Source organism: Protopterus annectens, chromosome 10.part0 (genome assembly GCF_019279795.1).
Source record: "Protopterus annectens isolate FY-2018-M chromosome 10.part0, PAN1.0, whole genome shotgun sequence".
In the NCBI taxonomy this organism is placed as follows: domain Eukaryota; kingdom Metazoa; phylum Chordata; order Ceratodontiformes; family Protopteridae; genus Protopterus; species Protopterus annectens.
In genome coordinates this window covers 371,846,178-371,863,677 of record NC_056744.1, presented here as the reverse complement: position 1 = coordinate 371,863,677, position 17,500 = coordinate 371,846,178, and the positions used below count along the sequence as shown (strand labels likewise).

At 36.9% G+C, this 17,500-nt stretch overlaps 2 protein-coding genes across 4 annotated transcripts in view; one reads left to right on the top strand and one right to left on the bottom strand.

Annotated features, from left to right (window-relative positions):
* LOC122813140 (nmrA-like family domain-containing protein 1) overlaps positions 1–17,500 on the top strand; it is a 918,981-nt gene that overhangs the window by 211,907 nt on the left and 689,574 nt on the right. The gene's annotated exons all lie outside the window — the stretch shown is intronic.
* NCF2 (neutrophil cytosolic factor 2) overlaps positions 1–17,500 on the bottom strand; it is a 612,590-nt gene that overhangs the window by 96,050 nt on the left and 499,040 nt on the right. Inside the window, exon 12 of the mRNA XM_044085286.1 lies at positions 16,262–16,413. Coding sequence (XP_043941221.1) covers positions 16,262–16,413 — 152 coding nt within the window. The remainder of the gene's footprint in view (positions 1–16,261; positions 16,414–17,500) is intronic.

Sequence of the window (17,500 nt, the reverse complement as noted above, 5' to 3'; positions counted from 1 at the left end):
TAGAGACTTAGCACCCTGTATCTTCCTGTATTAATATAACTCTGTCTATGCCCTTTTCTACTCAGGTAAAGTAGAGGTACTGTTTGCTGTGGTCTTTTACTAAAGGGACCACTTCTGGTAAACTACTTTTGATGAACTTTGAGCCAAGTTAATTATTCTTAAATAAATGCCTTTATGTGTAGCACATAATTGCATCTATTTTTCATAATCCCCAGACTCACTGTGAAGCAATCAGCAACCCATATTTATTTTTTATGATTACTGTAGTTGTTAGTAAAAACAATAATGACTGAGATTTACTGAAATATATTTGGCCTAAGAGATTAAGGAACATGCAATGGAATGGATAGCTGAAGTAACAAAGAAACACAAATAATAACCAAATATTTCACCAAACAGGTGAACAGAAAGGTACCAAGCATAAAGTTGCCAGCCAGAGGAGGTACAGCCAAAAGAAAATCAGTATAAGTGTTTTCATTCCTTTCTGAAGCTATCTCCTGGGGCAATGTAGGGGTTTGTGCTGCTGTGACTCTTGAAACCTCTTCAAAAAATTAACGAGATTAGTTTGTTATGGCTCCTTGAAGTCCAAGACATTTGATGTAAAGGCTTTAGAAAGTTTGAAGGTAAAGGTCACAGGCTTGTGGTCTGATTTAACCAGAGAAGGAGATACTACAGTAACAGTGCATGAAATAGCTATATCTGTAAGGACCAGATTAAGAATATTATGTCCTTGGGGGAGTAGCAAGATGGCTGCACACTGATCAACAACTTCAGCTCTTCAAGTGTGAAAACAGAAATAGAGAAGTAAGAGCCAGTGATATGTTCAGCTTGGATAAAATTCAGTTACTGGATAGTAAGTACACTGCCTGGATGCCAACAAAAAAGACATTTAGAGGACATGAAAGAAAATCAATCATAAAAGGTGAAGAGAAAACACTGCCTGTGAAGAATCATGCCGCTGCTCAGCAAAATGCAGTTCAAGCTTCAGCTATAGTACAAAAGATGGCTTCCAATAATTCAAAGGAAAAAATAAGTCAAATGGAGTCAGATGTAGTGCAAATAAATTATACACTGAAGGAATATATCAATTCAAATAAAAAAAGGCTGTAAAAATAGAATAAGCTTTAACCAGTTATTTAGATAAACTGATACAACTGCAAAGATCAGATGCTAAAACAAAGAAAAGGCTGGCTGAGCATGAAACTCCTCAAGAAGAGCTGTTTTTAAAAATGGTAGAGTTAGAAGACAGAGCAAGCAGAGATAACCTGAGAAATTTCTGCTGTACCAAAGAAACTGGAAGGAACAGACTGAATTAATTATATGAAACCATAATTAAGTAACTGGTTTAGTCCTGCACTGCATGATTTGTTAATTGAAAGGGCACAATGAATGAGAAAGCAGCCAAGGCCTATACTAGCAAAGATGTAATCCTACCAGCAGAAAGAAATGATCCTGTCAAAACTGTGGCAGAAGGGAAAGGTATTAAAAATTGAAGAAAATGGAGTGTTTGTAAAAATTATTATACACTGTGCACCAGGCAGAAGAAAATCACATTTATCTCAGCTATGAAGGAATGTTGAAAGGCAGGTGTATATCCAGCTGTCTACAGAATATTTTTTCCCTGGAGGATCAAAGACAGTTTTGAATACAGAAGAGGCTAAGGAGGAAATAAAAAAAGTTAATCCAACAAAAAGAGAGACAGCAAACAGAAGATGACTTTGCCTCTCATTCTTCTGACAATAAAGCTCATACAGAGACTTTTCCAGTGAAACCTTTTCCAATATTCCACAGGCATTGGCTAAAAGAATCAGGACTACATTGGACTTGAACCACAGTCTGGTGTTGGGCGATGTAAATGAACAGAAAGAACACCAGAAAAACTGAAATGAATGAGTAAATGGGAGACTATAAAGCATCAATTACATTTGTGAAATATGGCATTGCAAGAAAAGTGGCTGAGAAAGACGGGACTTTTGTTGACTTTGTTTAACTTGTGGGTGGACTGTAAAGCATATACTCCATTTTATGTCACTGATGTTTAGAAGGATGCTAAAAGGGAAAAAAGTAACTGTAAGTAAAACAATGTTGTTCTTAGTATTTGTATAAAACATTTAATGATATAAACTGCGTGTTATATTGTAAAGCAGTTTTGTATAGTGTGTAGTCAATGGTATTTTAAACCTGTGGGGAGTCATTTCAGTGACTGTTGTATGTGTTAAAGATATTAACATAAACAAGTACTTTTTTAGTTGTAAGAAATATAGGCTTTACATTATAAGAACATAAGGAAGGCCAGGCAGAAGTAAGTTTAAGTTAATGTCCTGTGATCTTGGTATGATGATGTTGGGGAGTAAATGTGCTATGATTATATTATATGTAGAATCAAGATAATTTCCCAAATTTTTACAAGGGTGGATGTCTAGATTAATGCACTTGGCTTAAGATATGAAAATGGGTTTATTTGTAAGCTACCAGGTTTGAAACATAAGACAAAATGCTGAAAGTCATGACAATGCCAAGTTTCTTGCATCTGCAAAGATATTAGCTTGTTTTTTTCTGTTAGGAAATGTTGTCAGTGAGAGTCAAAAAGTCTACAGCTGAAGATGTTGGCCAGGGGAATTCTGAACATTCTGTTATGAGTGGAATTTATAAAGATTCCTTCATGCATCTTCAAAGTTTTTAGCAGATTTTTTTTTCAATACCCATTAGATTTACATGGAGAGGAGCTGTATGCAGGTGCAAGCAACCAGACTTCAGAGTTCTGAACATTCCATGGTGAGGGAAATGCAAAATTTAAAGGCACAATGGCAAGCAGATCAATTAAAAATAAAGTTTTAAATTACAGGAAATGAATAAGAGATAGCCTACCTAGCAGCCTTAATACTTTAATGTATTTAATAGAACACTCAGTGTTCCCTTTCAATTAGCAAATCCTGCTGTGGAATTTCAATTTCATTTTATTTAAAGATAGCCAGTGCAATTTTTCTTAGGGGTAAATGCTAATATTTTTTGAAAGCATGCAAGCTGCTTTTCATATCACGGATGGAATAGAGAAAAGAAAAAAAACAGACAGCAATTGGTGTAAGTGAGAACACAGGCTGTAACATGGGCCTTAGCATGGGCAACCTTAATTTTAGGTTAAGTAATGCCTGTGGTTGCAGCTGTCAATCTGGAGCAGTTGTTCCTATTGAGAAGGTTAAACTTCATTTTTTGAAGATGGGCATGGGTTTATGTGTTTGTTCTAAGTTAATATGTGATGAGAGTGTTCTGCAAATGTACTGTTTTTGTTAGAGTATTCATTCAAACAAAAAGTCTTGAAAAATATCACATATATTCAAATGGATATTAGAAGAAATGACTGCATAGAAAATTAGCCTGCCAAATATTAATTTGTGCTTGTAAGACAAAAGTTGAAAATATACATTCAAAAAGTCATGTATAATAGGAGGGAATAATAGCTTTTTATCATAATGGCTACACTAACCAAATATCTTTGATGGCCTTAAAGGTATAGACAAAAAAGGACAGAATATTGAATTATATTTAGAAATGCAGAGCGCAAATAGCAATGCTTCAGGAGATGCATTTGCTAAAGAAATGAACATGTGAATTTGACAAAAAAAGGATTTCAGGATGGATATTCTGCAGAATATTAGTGACACAGGAAATGGTGATTAATAATACTGATTGCTAGAGGAGATCCAATAGTGACAGAAGAAGAAAAAATACAATAATGGAAGATTTGTGGTAGTAAGGGGCTATTGGCAAGGAAGGAGAATTATACTGGTATGCGTTAATATTCCATCAAAACTGCTATTGTGGTGCTTAAGAAAAGTTTGTGCAAAATAATTAGCTGGAATTTGATTTGCAATAGTGAGGATGTGTCGGGAAACTAAAAGAAAAAATATAACAAAAGAAGGTAGATTTCAGAAGTAATTTTTGAAAAGATTTGGTATGGAAGATGTGAATTCAGTAGAAGGATCCCAGACAGAATTTAGATATTGTACCCCAAGGTACAATAACTGGGCTACATTGGATAGAAAGAGAGATTTCAGAGATGCATGTACATATAATTAAAAGCTATTTCAGATCATGCAAATAAAACCCAAAGATAAAATGCCGGGTAATGCAGTAAAATGAGACAGTGATACTTTCCCACCTACTTCTTAAAAAGAGAAGAATTAAAGGAATGGGTAGTTGAGAAATTATTTGAAAGTTATTAGAGAAGATAGAAAAGAAAGCAGTATCATAGCTAGGATGGTATGAGAGGGACAGATGGGGTTGGGGTGCACGATCAGCAGATCCCAATGTTTCTTTAATGCAATACCGGCTTTTAAAAGCTGGTATTGCATTTGCAGTCAAACTTGAGCACTGAAGCACTCTATGTGTAATCTAAATTGTAGCAAGCAGTTTGCTACCATTTTAAAATTTAAAAAAATATCTTTATTAACTAAAACCTGAGCACTACATTGTTCCATGTAGGTACGGGATAAACTGTAGCAGTTTGCTACAGTTTAAAAGAAGACGTTTTTAAAAATAAAATATGTTGAAGGAAAGTCGGGGGAAGGGCACAGAACAAGGACGTGAATGGCTGGAGAAGTCATGCATCTGGCCACGTGGTTGGTGTGCTAGTAAAAAGGAATTGTTTTTTTTTTTTAATTTTTTTTTTTTGCTCTTAAATTGAAGAGCTGAGTGTGTGTGTGGTGCTGGTTCATAGCACAGTCCCAGGGCGAGAGAAATATGTATAGTTTAGAAGTAAAAGTAATCATTTAGAGGGGCTGACAATGGTTAAAGTATTGCATAATAAGGGGAATCTCACAGAACAAGAAGAGGCACAACTGCAGAGTGCTAAAGAGAAAATAAGGGAGTATCTGGATAACATGCATGAGTTTAGAAAGATTGCTGTTAAGCAACTGTTTTTTGATAACTCCAGAGCACAAAAACTTTTAGCATAATGACTTAGGTAGCCAAAAGTAGAAATGGTTATCGACAAACTTAAGGAGTCTATAACAAGAAAAATAACTAGATTTCCTGTAGTGATATTAGAGATATTTCAGAAATTTTGTGAACATTTGTACAAAGAAGGGAAATATGGAAATCAAGAAAGAGCACAACTAGAAATATTTATGGAAGACTTAATTATACTCTACATTTTTACCTTAGGTTTTATTAGATGAGGCTCAACAACTAATAGGGATGGGAGGAGATAAAATGGTACTGTATAATCAATCTTCAGGGAAGTCATCAGGAACAGATGGAATTACTGTGGAAATTAGGAGGGAAGAAAGTGATACAGATCTGGAGGACTTTATTTATCATTATTCTAAAAGTAGGGGAGGCACCAGCATCTTGGAATAAAGCTGTGGTGGCTGTATTACCCAGAAACGGTAAAGATTAGTCAGACCCAGTTTCATATAGAACTATTTCAATTTTAAACCATGATTACAAAGTGTTTATGTGTATACTAGTAAAAGAATGGCAAAGATGCTACTAAAATTGATATATATGGATTGATGTGGTTTTGTGGAGGCAAGGTAAACATTTGACATTAATAGAGCAATGATAATCCAGAGGTCAGCAGTATGCAAGAAAATATTGTTGTTGTTGGTGAGTCTTGATGTAAAGAAAACTTTTGACAGAGTAAGCTGGGATTTTATGAGTATGGCAATGGAAGCATTTGCATTCCCTGATACAATAATACGGTTAATATATGAAGCACTGGAGGCAAGAATTAAAGTGGGACAATTTCTTTCTAAGTTGTGTTAGAACAGAGGGACCAGGTGGGGTGCCCTCTTTCCTCTTTGTTATTTGCTTTATATTTGGAGCACTTGGCAAATAAACTAAAAACAAGGGATTCAGAAATTCAAGGATATAATTGGTATGGCAACAATGCAGATGATACTATTTTTTACCCAATAATTCTGGAAAAGAACATCTCAGTGTAGCAGAACAGTTTGAGACAGTTTCAAATCTTTTTTTTGGGATATAAAATTAACAAACGTAAAACAAAGGCTGTAGCTGTAAATTATGTAACCAAAAATGAATTGGTTCAGTAATATCCATGTTTATGGGGACATGATAAGATAAATTATTTAGGAGTCTGGATTAAAAAAAAGCTTCCATTATGGCAGCTAAGAATATGTGGAGACTAAAAAGATAACACAAAAATTGAGAAACTGAAAGCTCTTGTTTATAGATATGGAAAACAAGATACAAGCAGTGAAAATGTTTCTACTCCCTCTAGTTTTATATACATGCCATGCATATGTTTATCAGAGAGCTGTGGACAATAATTAATAAAAGATTTGAAGAAATTTATCTGGGAGTGGAAGAGGGCAAAACTTAAATGGGAAAAGTTGATCCTTCCAATATAACAAGGTAGTTTAGGATTACCTGATCTGAATGGATATTTTAGATCTACACAGTTAAGGCTTATATACATAACACAAGGAAAATATTATATTTTGAAGGGGGAAAGTGATACAGATGAAATGGTGGAGTTCACAAATAAGGAGAGAGTGGGGTTTGGACACTGCTGAATAAGAATAGTAATAACAACAACCATAGAGAATATTATATGCATAAAGTAGCAGAAAGTACTGTAAGAACTAAGCCAGCATGGGAAGGGAGAAAGGAGATTCTGTCAATAGGGGTGACTGACAGTAGGGCTACAGAAAATAGGCAAGAGGGGGTGGAATTACTGGGGAACATTGGCAAAGGAACTAAGGCATTGGGAGCAAATAACTAGAGAGGAAAAAGTAATAGAGTGGGACGAGTCCAAGAAGTCATTTGGACTGCAGATTAGAGACTGCCTTCCCTACCAGGGATTCTTATCAGAGTATATGCAAAGAGAAATGGATAGGGGAATCCTAAGTGAAATACCTGCTCTGGCAGAGTTTTTGGCAAATCTAGAACAGAAGCATACAAAATCTTGCACAAGGAGGTTAGAAAAGATTGGGAAGAGACTGGAAAACAGTTTACAAGGTAACAATGGGAGGACATAAGTATGGCGACAAAGTGCAGAAGGTTTAGGATATTTAGTTGGAAGTTTTTGCATGGGTATTTTATATCCCAAGCAGACTACAAAGGATTTTTCTTCAGTAGATAGCAGATGTTGGAAATATAATAGTGAAAAAAGAGCTAACTGGGAACATATGTAACGAGTTGGCATATTTTAAACATTTCCTACAGAGTCCTGCCAATATTGGGTGAGCAAATGGCTGCAACTAAAGAAATAATTCTTTTGAGTTGGGGTACAGGGTCTGAGTAATCTAGGCACAGTAAGGTCTTGTTAAGTTTAATTGTGTTGGCTAACAAAAACAGTTACTAGAAAATGGAAATTAAAGTGTAAAGCAACCATATTTGAAGACAAAACATTGTAAAAGAGAGAAGATAACTGAAACAGGGATTTTTATAAAATGGAAGGAGCAGATTACACAGAAATAAATGGAATTTGTAGGAACAATACATGCAGAATAATGTTAAGGAGCAGGAGGAGGAGGAATGAGGTTTAAGGGAAGGCAAGAATTGAGCTATTTATTTAATATTGGACTAATGATCATTACAAAGAAGGAAAATTGTATGTGATGTATAATGTATGTAAACAGAAACATGTTAATATGTTTTTTTTTCTATTAATGTATGTGTGCCCATGTCTTAAGTGATAATTTAATAAATATGTTTTAAAAAAGAATATTACATCCTGTGGTGGGTTTAACTATCTGGTCCAAGGTGCTTTTATTAATTAAGTCTTAGAATTTTTGGCATATACTACATTGGAGGTATGGGTACTCTAATTTATCAAGGGGTAGTTAAAGTCTCCAAAATAATGGAATTCTTGTTTATAGGGAGTTCAATATTTATTTTTAGGAACTTGATATGATTTTCAGGGTGCAGGATGGATGTCTTATAGCTTGTTATTAATTGATAGCTGGTTTTATTAAGAGTGATATGAAGTTCTAAGAGTTCCATTTGTGGGTCTCTGGTGATCTATCTGGAGGCAATATGGTCCTTAAAATATATTGAGTCACCACTGGAGCTGCCAATGGGCCTGACAGCATGGTATGCACAAAACACAATTATTGATGGAGCACTCCCTTTACATTTAAACAAGGTCTCACTAATTACACTGATGTGGATGTATTACTAATGCAGAAGCACCTCAAGGTCTGGCAATTTGTTTTTGAGATTTTTGCCATTGAACAGTGCCACTTTAACATTGTACAGTTTTGGGTTTGGTATGTTAGTTATATTGGGATATTCAGTAGCTGGACGTGTCTAAAAAGGCATCATGGGGCAAAAAAGGCTTTATCCTGTATTTGGAAGCCTTGGAGTGAGAAGCATAGGCCATCTTTAGCAAAGCAAGACTGATAGTCCAACATCTTATCCCAAGCTGACACATACTGACGCCAACTATTTAAGCCAATTATTTTTTTCTGTCATCTAGGCGTCATTCTTTGAGAAGGAAGGATTTTGCTTAGGACCAGTGTATTGTCTGCTTTTGTGGCATGCATGAAAAGTTCAGTCATGTTTCTTTGCCTGTCCCTCAATGATATACACCCCAGGTTATTTACACCCACCGAGACCGCCACCTTGCTGTAATTATACTTATCAGAAGAAAGGGAATATAGACCCATTGAAATGTCAGAGATTCTGGTATCTGAAAGACTACTCACTGTAACCCAGTCCTAGTCCAGCCTGGTGAGATGAGAATATGTGTGCCTAATTACATTGCTAGTGATCACTATATATTTTTATTTGCACAGTTAACTGGTGTGGTAGATTTGGAATTATATGATTCTTGATGACTCTGTTAATGACATGTCTGAAGTAAAGGCAGTGTCTGATGTGCTCTGAAGCCTGGGGGCTGGAATTCATATAGTTCACTGTGAGGTGCATACCTTGTGTACACTTCACAGTAACCTTTATGAATTCACAGAAAGCTCTAAAGTGCGGCTGCACAGTGGTCAGGCATAAACACATGCAGCACCACTTAGGGCTGGCTCCATGGCTGCGCTTTATGCTAATGAAAATTTGCTAATTAGACATGTGCTCTCTCTGTCTATCCCAGGACCATCCAGGAAGACATCTACTCACCAAATGATTCAGGAAATCACTCAGGCATGTAGATCAGCATAGCCACTCCAACTACATTGGTAGTGAACATGGCCAAAAGGCTGTATTCATCCACTGTGGTTGGAGTAACTGCAGGGGGAGTTTAATTGTAAGGCAGGGTTAAGAGGTATGCGCATGAGTGTATGCATGGGACATGTGGGTGATTTTCTGTAGGGGAGTTCATAAAGTGATCAAATAGGTGTGTGTGTGTGTGTGTGTTAGTTTGGGTTGTGATGGCTGTCATACCCCAGCACACACCCCTAGACAAATGAGCATAGTCTACAGCATTGTGTGGTGAGACCAATAGCTACCAGTGAAAAATGCACTGAGGATGAGGAGGAGCACTAGCCACCAGGGGTAATTGCACTGTGGGAATGAGGGAAACATTACATTTTTGAGCTTGAGCCGCCTCTGTTATGCAAGCTCAAGCACGCAAGCAAGCAAGCAAGCATTTCTTTACTTTTTTGTGCCATAGTATTTGTAATCTGCTCCATTTCTGTCCATGATCATTTGGAATCAGAGATGTAGTTAGCTAATAATGTGCCTGGTGACCTCCCCTGATCTGTCATCTGTCCAAAAAAAGAAGAATCCCTTTTCATCTTTTAAACTGTAGCAAGCATTTGCTTTGTCGTTGCTCAGTTTTGTCTGCAAATGCAATGGTGGTATGCACAGATCAGCTAATTGCACCCTCTAACACTTTGCAAGTGGGGCGACTCGCCCCTTCACCCCAGCCTAGCTACACTACAACTTGGAAGGGATTCCTGCAACTGTGTATAATATATCCAAGCTCAGTCAGCTCAGTCTTTTTCCTTCTGGCTAGTGACTTACTAGAAATTGACTATTTAAGCCTCGTGGGTCAGTGGCTTCAGCAGTGGCATGATTGTTGGAATTGTGTCCTCAGCAGTGGCAGATTTAGAGGAGAATCATCAATGCAGGGGTATATGGTTTCTCCCAGGAAGGCAACCCAAATGTCTAAATTAGGTGCACTCTCCCACACCGTAGCAGGGGCAGTCTGTCAGGAGCACTACACAGGGCTGAAAATGCAGGCATGCACTCCTGGAAGCAAAGCATGACCTCTGAATACAGTACACCAGAAGAACCAGAAGCAGATGTATTCACTCTGAAATGCAGCACAGATTTCTGAAACAGCAAATGGAAAGAGGCATGATTATTTTTTTTTTTTGTTCTCTTCGTCCCAGAGTCTGTTGATAAACTGGATGATTAATTCCCCTGTCACTGGGGTGAGGGTTGACCGGGGGGGGGCATCATTTAGATAGCCATTAGGGATTGCTTGAGTAGTCTAACCAGGCTGTACCCTCCCTTAAGTATACCTAATTGATGGTCCCAATAAAATGAACTCAATAATATGGAATCACTGATCATTCTCGAACAGAAACAGCACTGACGATAAATTTCTATGGGAAAAAGTAACCGATGAGTTGCATCTCATTCATTTGTGCGGATGAGTTGCATCCTCTTCCAGTTCACACTTAATCATTGGTAAGACATCTAACAAAATCATGAAGAACAGCAACAGTTTACCAATGAATTTCAAGATAAATTATAACAATGATAGTTAAGTAGAATGTCGGGGACAGAAGAAAAGTGTAGTAAATACACTAATTGATAGAGGAGCACCAACAGTGATAGAAGAGGAAAAAAAGAAAGACAAAGGTGGTAGAGTCATAGTAGTAAGGGGCTATCGGCAAGGAAGAAGGATCACAATGCCATGTATTTATATTCCATGGAAAAATGGTATTATGGAGCTTAAAGTTTGGGAGAAATAATTAACCTTCAGTGGGGAATATTATTCACAGGCAGGGACTGAAATTTGATTTGCAGTAGTGAGGCTGTAGCAGGGGGACATAGAGGGGCAATATAACAAAAGAGGGTAGATTTCTGAAGAAAGTTAGGGAAATATTTGGTATGGAAGATATGAATTCAGTAGTAGGAACTCGGACAGAATTTACATATTATTCCCCAAGGTACAATAACGGGGCTATACTAGATAGAAATTATGTTTCACAGAAACTTGTGCATTTAATTGAAAACTTTGACAGACATCCTATTTCTGATCTCGCACTAATAAAAAATAAGATAAAAATGCAGGGCAATGTGCTTTCCCACCTACCTGTTAAAAAGAGAGGAATTTAAGGAATGGGTAGTGGAAATTATTTGAGTTATTAGGGAATATAGAAATGTCTTCAGAAGTTATAGCTAGTGACCTATAAAAAGAGAATGGAGATTAAAAATAGGGTTGAAATAAAAGATTAAGAAATATGGTTAAAAGTAATAGGAATTACTTAGAGGGGCTGACAAAGGTTAAAGTATTACAGAATAAAGGGAATCTCACAGAACAAGAGGAGGATCAAATGTAGGGTGCTAAAAGAAGAATAAAGAAGCGTCTGGATAATATCTATGAGTTTAGAAAGATTGCAGTTAAGCAACTGTTTTTGCTAACAACTCCAGAGCACAAAAATGTTTAGCAGGATGACTTAGGCAACAGAACATTGATAGGGTTGTCCACAAACTTAGAGAATGTATAACAAGAAAAATAACCAAAGATTCTATAGAGGTTTTAGTGATTTTCTAGGAATGTTATGAAAATTTGTATAAAGCAGAGAAATTTGGAAATCAAGAAAGTATATAAATGGAAATATTTATGGAAGATTAAATTATGCGAAGGTTAGAGGTAGACAAGACTCAACAACTAACAGTTAAGATAGGAGGTGATGAGGTAAAAACAGTGATGTATTATCAATCTTTAGGACAGTCTCCAGGAATAGATGGGATTCCTATGGAAGTTTGGAAATTAGGAGGGAAGAAAGTGATAAAGATCTGGAAGATTTTGTTTAACAATATTTCAAAAGAAGAACCACCAAAATCTTGGAAGAAAGTTACGATGGCTGTGTTACCTGAAGATGGCAAAGACCCTTCAGACCCAGCTTCACATAGCTCCATTTCAATTTTAAACCACGATTATAAGTTGTTTATGTCTATACTAGCTAATAAAATAGAAAATGTGTTGCCAAAACTGATAGGTATGGATCACTGTGGTTTTGTGGAGGGGAGAAAAACATTTGACAGCATTAATAGAACAATGTTGATCCAGTGGAAGCAGAATATAAAAAAATACCACTGTTGTTGGTGGGTCTTGATGCAGAGAAAGCATGTATATATTTATTTATCATTTGTTTACTGGGAAAGTCTGACTTGGAACAAAGCCAATTTTCAGTGGAGGCCTGGGGAGAAACGCTCCAGACGCATGTCTTTCAAACATGGGAGGTAACTGAAGCACCCAGAGGAAACCCACACAAACACAGGGAGGACATGCAGACTCTGCACAGAAAGCACTCCAGCCGAGAATCGTACCAGAGAACTTCTTGCTGTGAGGCGACAATGCTACCGCTGCACCACTGCTCCGTCAAAATATCTGACAGAGTAAGCTGGGATTTTATGAGTAGGTCATTGGAAGTATTTGCATTCTCTGATACAATAATAAGGTTAATTAGGGGATATATGAAGGATCGGAGGGAAGAATTAAAGTGGGAGGGTTCTTCTCTGATAAGTTATGATTGAACAGAGGAACCAGGCAGGGGTTTTATCTTTCCCCTTTGTTATTTGCTTTATATTTAGAGCCATTGGCAAGGTATGTAAGGACTCAGAAATACAAAGATTTATTTGTTTATTATTTATTTATTTATATTTATTTATCGGGAAGCTCCGAATGGACACAGGTCCTTTTTCAGTGGAGGCCTGGGGAGAAAAGCTCCACAGAAAGAAATAGGAAAAAATACAAATAATAGTGATAGTCCAACCAATCACACACATAAAAAATGTACAACAATTTACAAGCAGAGCTATTAATAACATAAATAACCAATAATACAATCTATAGCATTTAGTATACAAATAAAAATGACATATAGTAGTTGTTGGTAATACTCCAGCTAGGAGCTAGATGCTGTTGAGGCAGATTAGTAATAAATTCATTGAGCTGACAGATTAGCCTGTGATCTGAAACAGTAAATAAAGTGGAATGTTAATCCAGATAGTGAGAAGAGCTGGGAAGAGTTAAGGGTTAGTCTGGATGAACGTAGGAATAGAGAGATAGCAATGTTCTGACAGTGGAAGGCAGGGGTGGTTAGAGGAGGGAAAAGATGTAAGGAGGGGAATGTGTAGGTGGAAATTTTTAGTTGGAATGCACGCATTGACATAACCAGTGTCCTTTGAGGTGGGTTTTTAGAGCAGTTTTGAAGAGAGTGCCTGATGTTGGTGTGGTTAAGGAGGGGGGGAGGGTGTTCCATAACCTGGTTATTTTTCAGGAGAAAAGAGCTTCTCCAGCAAAGTACTTGGGTTTGGTTACAAGAAGTTGTTCTTTATTGCCATTATAACTGGTATGATATTCAAGAAAAGTTGTATTATTTGTGGATTATTTTATTTTGCACTTGATAAATCCAGAAGAAAGACATTTCAGTGTTTTAGAACATTGAGAGATGGTTTTAAGTCTTTAGGGGATATAAATTAATAATTAATATAAAACTAAGGCCATGGCAGTAAATGATTGCTGCAGACATGAATCTGTTCAGCAATACTCATGTTAATAGAGACCCAGTAAGATGAAGTATTTAGGAGTGTGGATTAAAAATGATTATGTTATAGCAGCTAAGGATGTGTGAGAAGAGACTAAAGAAAAGATAATACAAAAACTGAGAAACTGGAAACTTATTTATGGATATGGATAGTAAGATGCAAGCAGTGAAAGTCTTGCATGTAGGTCAGGCATACCTTTATCAACCTGAGGAGAAGTTGTGGACAAGAATTAATAAAGCACTGAAGGAATTTATCTGAGAGGAAAAGAGGATGAGAGATAAGCGGAATAAGTGGATCCTTCCAGTAGAACAAGGTGGTTTAGGTTTATCTGATTTGAAGGGAGGTTTTAGAGCTGCACAGTTAAGTCTCATATACAGAACATAAGCAGAAGATGATAATTCAAAGTAGAAAGGGATGATGATGAAGCAAGGGGGAAGTGATAGAGGAAGAGTAGGATTTTGGATGCAGATCTTTAAGGAGAATAACAACCATACAGAATATTATATTCATAAAGTAGCAGAACATATTCGAAAAAATAAGGCAATTTGAGAATGGAGAAAGGAGATTTTGCCAATGGGGGTGGCTGCAAGTAGGGGTACAGAAAATAGAGAAGATGGGGCTGGAATTTACAGGAGAAACCTGGTAAAGGAACCAAGATACTGGGAGAAAATAACTCAAGAAGGAAAGGTAATAGTGTGAGATTAGGCCAAGACGACATTAGGATTGCAAGCTAGAGACTGCCTTCCTTACCAGGACTTGATCTCAGAGTACAGGCAAAGAGAAAGGGATAGGGGGATTTTTAGTGAAATACCTGCTGTGGTAGAGCAGCTGTGAAAAAAGGGATAATTATTAGTTCATATAAAATATTGCATGATAACCAGAAGAATCCATCAGAGGAGATTAACAAAGTTTGAGAAGAGAGACAGGAAAAGCATTTTACAAGAAAACAACGGGAAGACGTACGTATGGCCCCCGAGTATGCAGCCAAGTCCAGCAGGTTTAGGATCTTTACTTGGAAGTGTCTGTGTAGCTATTTGTATACTCCAAGCAGGCTTCAAAGATTTTTCCTCAGGTAGACAGCAAACGTTGGAAGTGTGACACAGAAGAAAAAGGTAACTGGGAACATATGTTTTGGGAGTGTAAAGAGTGCTGGCAGATTTAAAAAATTCCATACAGAGAACTCTGTCAGAATTACTGGATGAGCAAATGGCTGTAAGAAGGAAATGATTCCTTTGAGCTGGGATACAGGATCTGAATTGTCCATAGTAAGGCCTTATTAATTCTGTTGGCTACCAAAAAAGCATTTACCAGAAAATGGAAATCAAAGTCTTCACCAAGTGTATTTGAGATACTGAATATTATAAAAGAGATAAAAGAACTGGAAGAGGGATCTTTAGAAAAGGGAAGGAGCAAATTACAGAGAAGTAAATGGAAATTTTGGGAATGATACATGCATAATAATGTTCAGGAGGAAGAGGAGTGAGGTTTAAGGGAAGGCAGAACCTGAGAATTTTTTGTAATGTTGGACTGATGACAGTAGCAAAGAAAATATATCTGATATACAATGTATTTAAATAGAAAATGTTAAAATGATTTGTTTTCTTTTCTGTTAATGTATGCCTATACCTGAAGTCATAATTTAATACAGGTGTTTAAAAATGATAGTTAAGCAAATGCAAAGTACGCTAGGAGGGGAACAAATAAGCTGTGATGGTGGGTGGTGGGCTTTACAGAGTAAGCTACTGAGGTACTTAAAAAAATGAATGTCATTGTAAAACAATGTAAAGATACAGTGAAATAAGAACATGTGCTGTTTCAGCACGAAAAAAGCAACTAAACTCAGGACTTCTGCAGAAGAGATGATCCTAAGCTTGTTTGTAGAAACCAATTGTTGTGGTGAAGATGTACAAGATAATTAACTGTGAGTACCACGGTGCTTGTCATCAGTGCATAATTCAGTACAGGAGTAATGCAGCTTTACACATTACACTTGGGGGGGCATCGCCGGCCTGTATCACACTCATCTGCTGCTTTGCTTAGGCTCTTTTCCTGCACATGAAAGTTCTGAGGTACCTTAAAGAATTCATTGCAGATGGACATGTTAAGGATATGAAAGGAAATGGTAAAAAACTGCTGGACAAAATACAGCGATGGGATTCAAACTTGCTTGCCACCATGGCTGAGTGAAGGGTCTCAAAGAGGTAGAGCACATTAGAGTACTGCAACATAACAAAATAAAAATGACTTGCTTTATATTTTCTGTCAATAAATATACAGATGGTTTCTAAGATGTGTATAATTTGCATTGCATATTTTAAGTGCATTGCTAATTTCTGATGTCGTCTTGCCACTTTGAACTATCAAAACCAGTAAAGGTACACAAAGTTTAATAAAATGAATCCCTGCTGTTTTTATTGAACATTTTCATATATATTACTAGGACACATGTTTGTGTCTCATACCTTCTGTTCTTATCACATTTTACAGTACAATAGTCTTAGCAAAGCTTATCTGACAATCCATATGCAGTTTATTCATGTACCAGCATTCTTACCTCAGAGTCACAGCTTCTGGTGGGTGCGCCAGTTTCTTACAAACCACATCCAGCAAAGTATTATATGCTACTCCAGGTTTTATTTGTACTGCAATAGTAAACTTACAGTGGATTTTCAGAACAAAGGGCTTTGGAACCTGTATGTATTCTCTCTGTTTTAAAAGAGGAACAATGGAAAAAACAAAACAAGTGTAGGTGCGCAGACTATTAACTGCAAAAATAACTGAAAAACAAAACACAAATGATCCACAGAAAAATGTTTATTGAAGCACACAAGTGCTTCCATCCTCTGTTATATATATCAACATTCTTAACAAAATAACAAGGTAATTAAACTCTGCTGTGTGTACAAAAAGCTATGCCCGAGTCATGCCTTCAATCCAGTAAACAATGTAACAGAATACATCTGAAACGATTGTGTCTAGTGGCCCTGTGAGTCATTTTTCTGACTAGTGGCCCTGTGTATCATTTTTTTGTGATTACTGGTCTTGTATGTCAATTTTCTGTGATTGCTTAGCTATGTTTTAATCCAGTGTTTGTAATTCAGTTTCATAAATATTCTTTAGCAGAAGAGTAACGACATTATTCATTTTGAGTTTGTCTATATTTTTGCATAAATAAGTTTCAGCGTGTATGTGTTAAACTAATGAATGGTTTTAAATGGTGTTAATAACACTGATTTGTTTTCCTGTTGTGACTGCAGTGAAACTAGCAATGTGTATCAGTCATGTAATATTCTAAATGTGCAACTCATACTTTGTGCAGGTGTGTGCATGTGTGTATTTGCATACAGATCATCTTCTTTCGGCTGTTCCCATTAGGGGTCGCCACAGCAGATCACCTATTTCTATTTCTTCCTGTCCTCTGCATCTTGCTCTGTCACACCAACCACCTGCATGTCCTCTCTCACCACATCCATAAACATTATCTTAGGCCTTCCTCTTTTCCTGTTACCTTGTAGCTTCATCCTTAGCATCTTTTTCCCAATATACTCAGCATCCCTCCTCAGCACATGTCCAAACTAACGTAATCGTGCCTCTCTGGCTTTGTCTCCAAACCTTCCAACCTGGGCTGACCCTCTAATATACTTATTCCTAATCCTGTTCACCCTCATCACACCCAGTGCAAATCTTAACATCTTTAATTCTGCCACATCCAGCTCAGTCTCCTGCCTTTTTGTCAATGCCACTGTCTCCAACCCATATAACATAGCTGGTCTCACTACCCTCTTGTAGACCT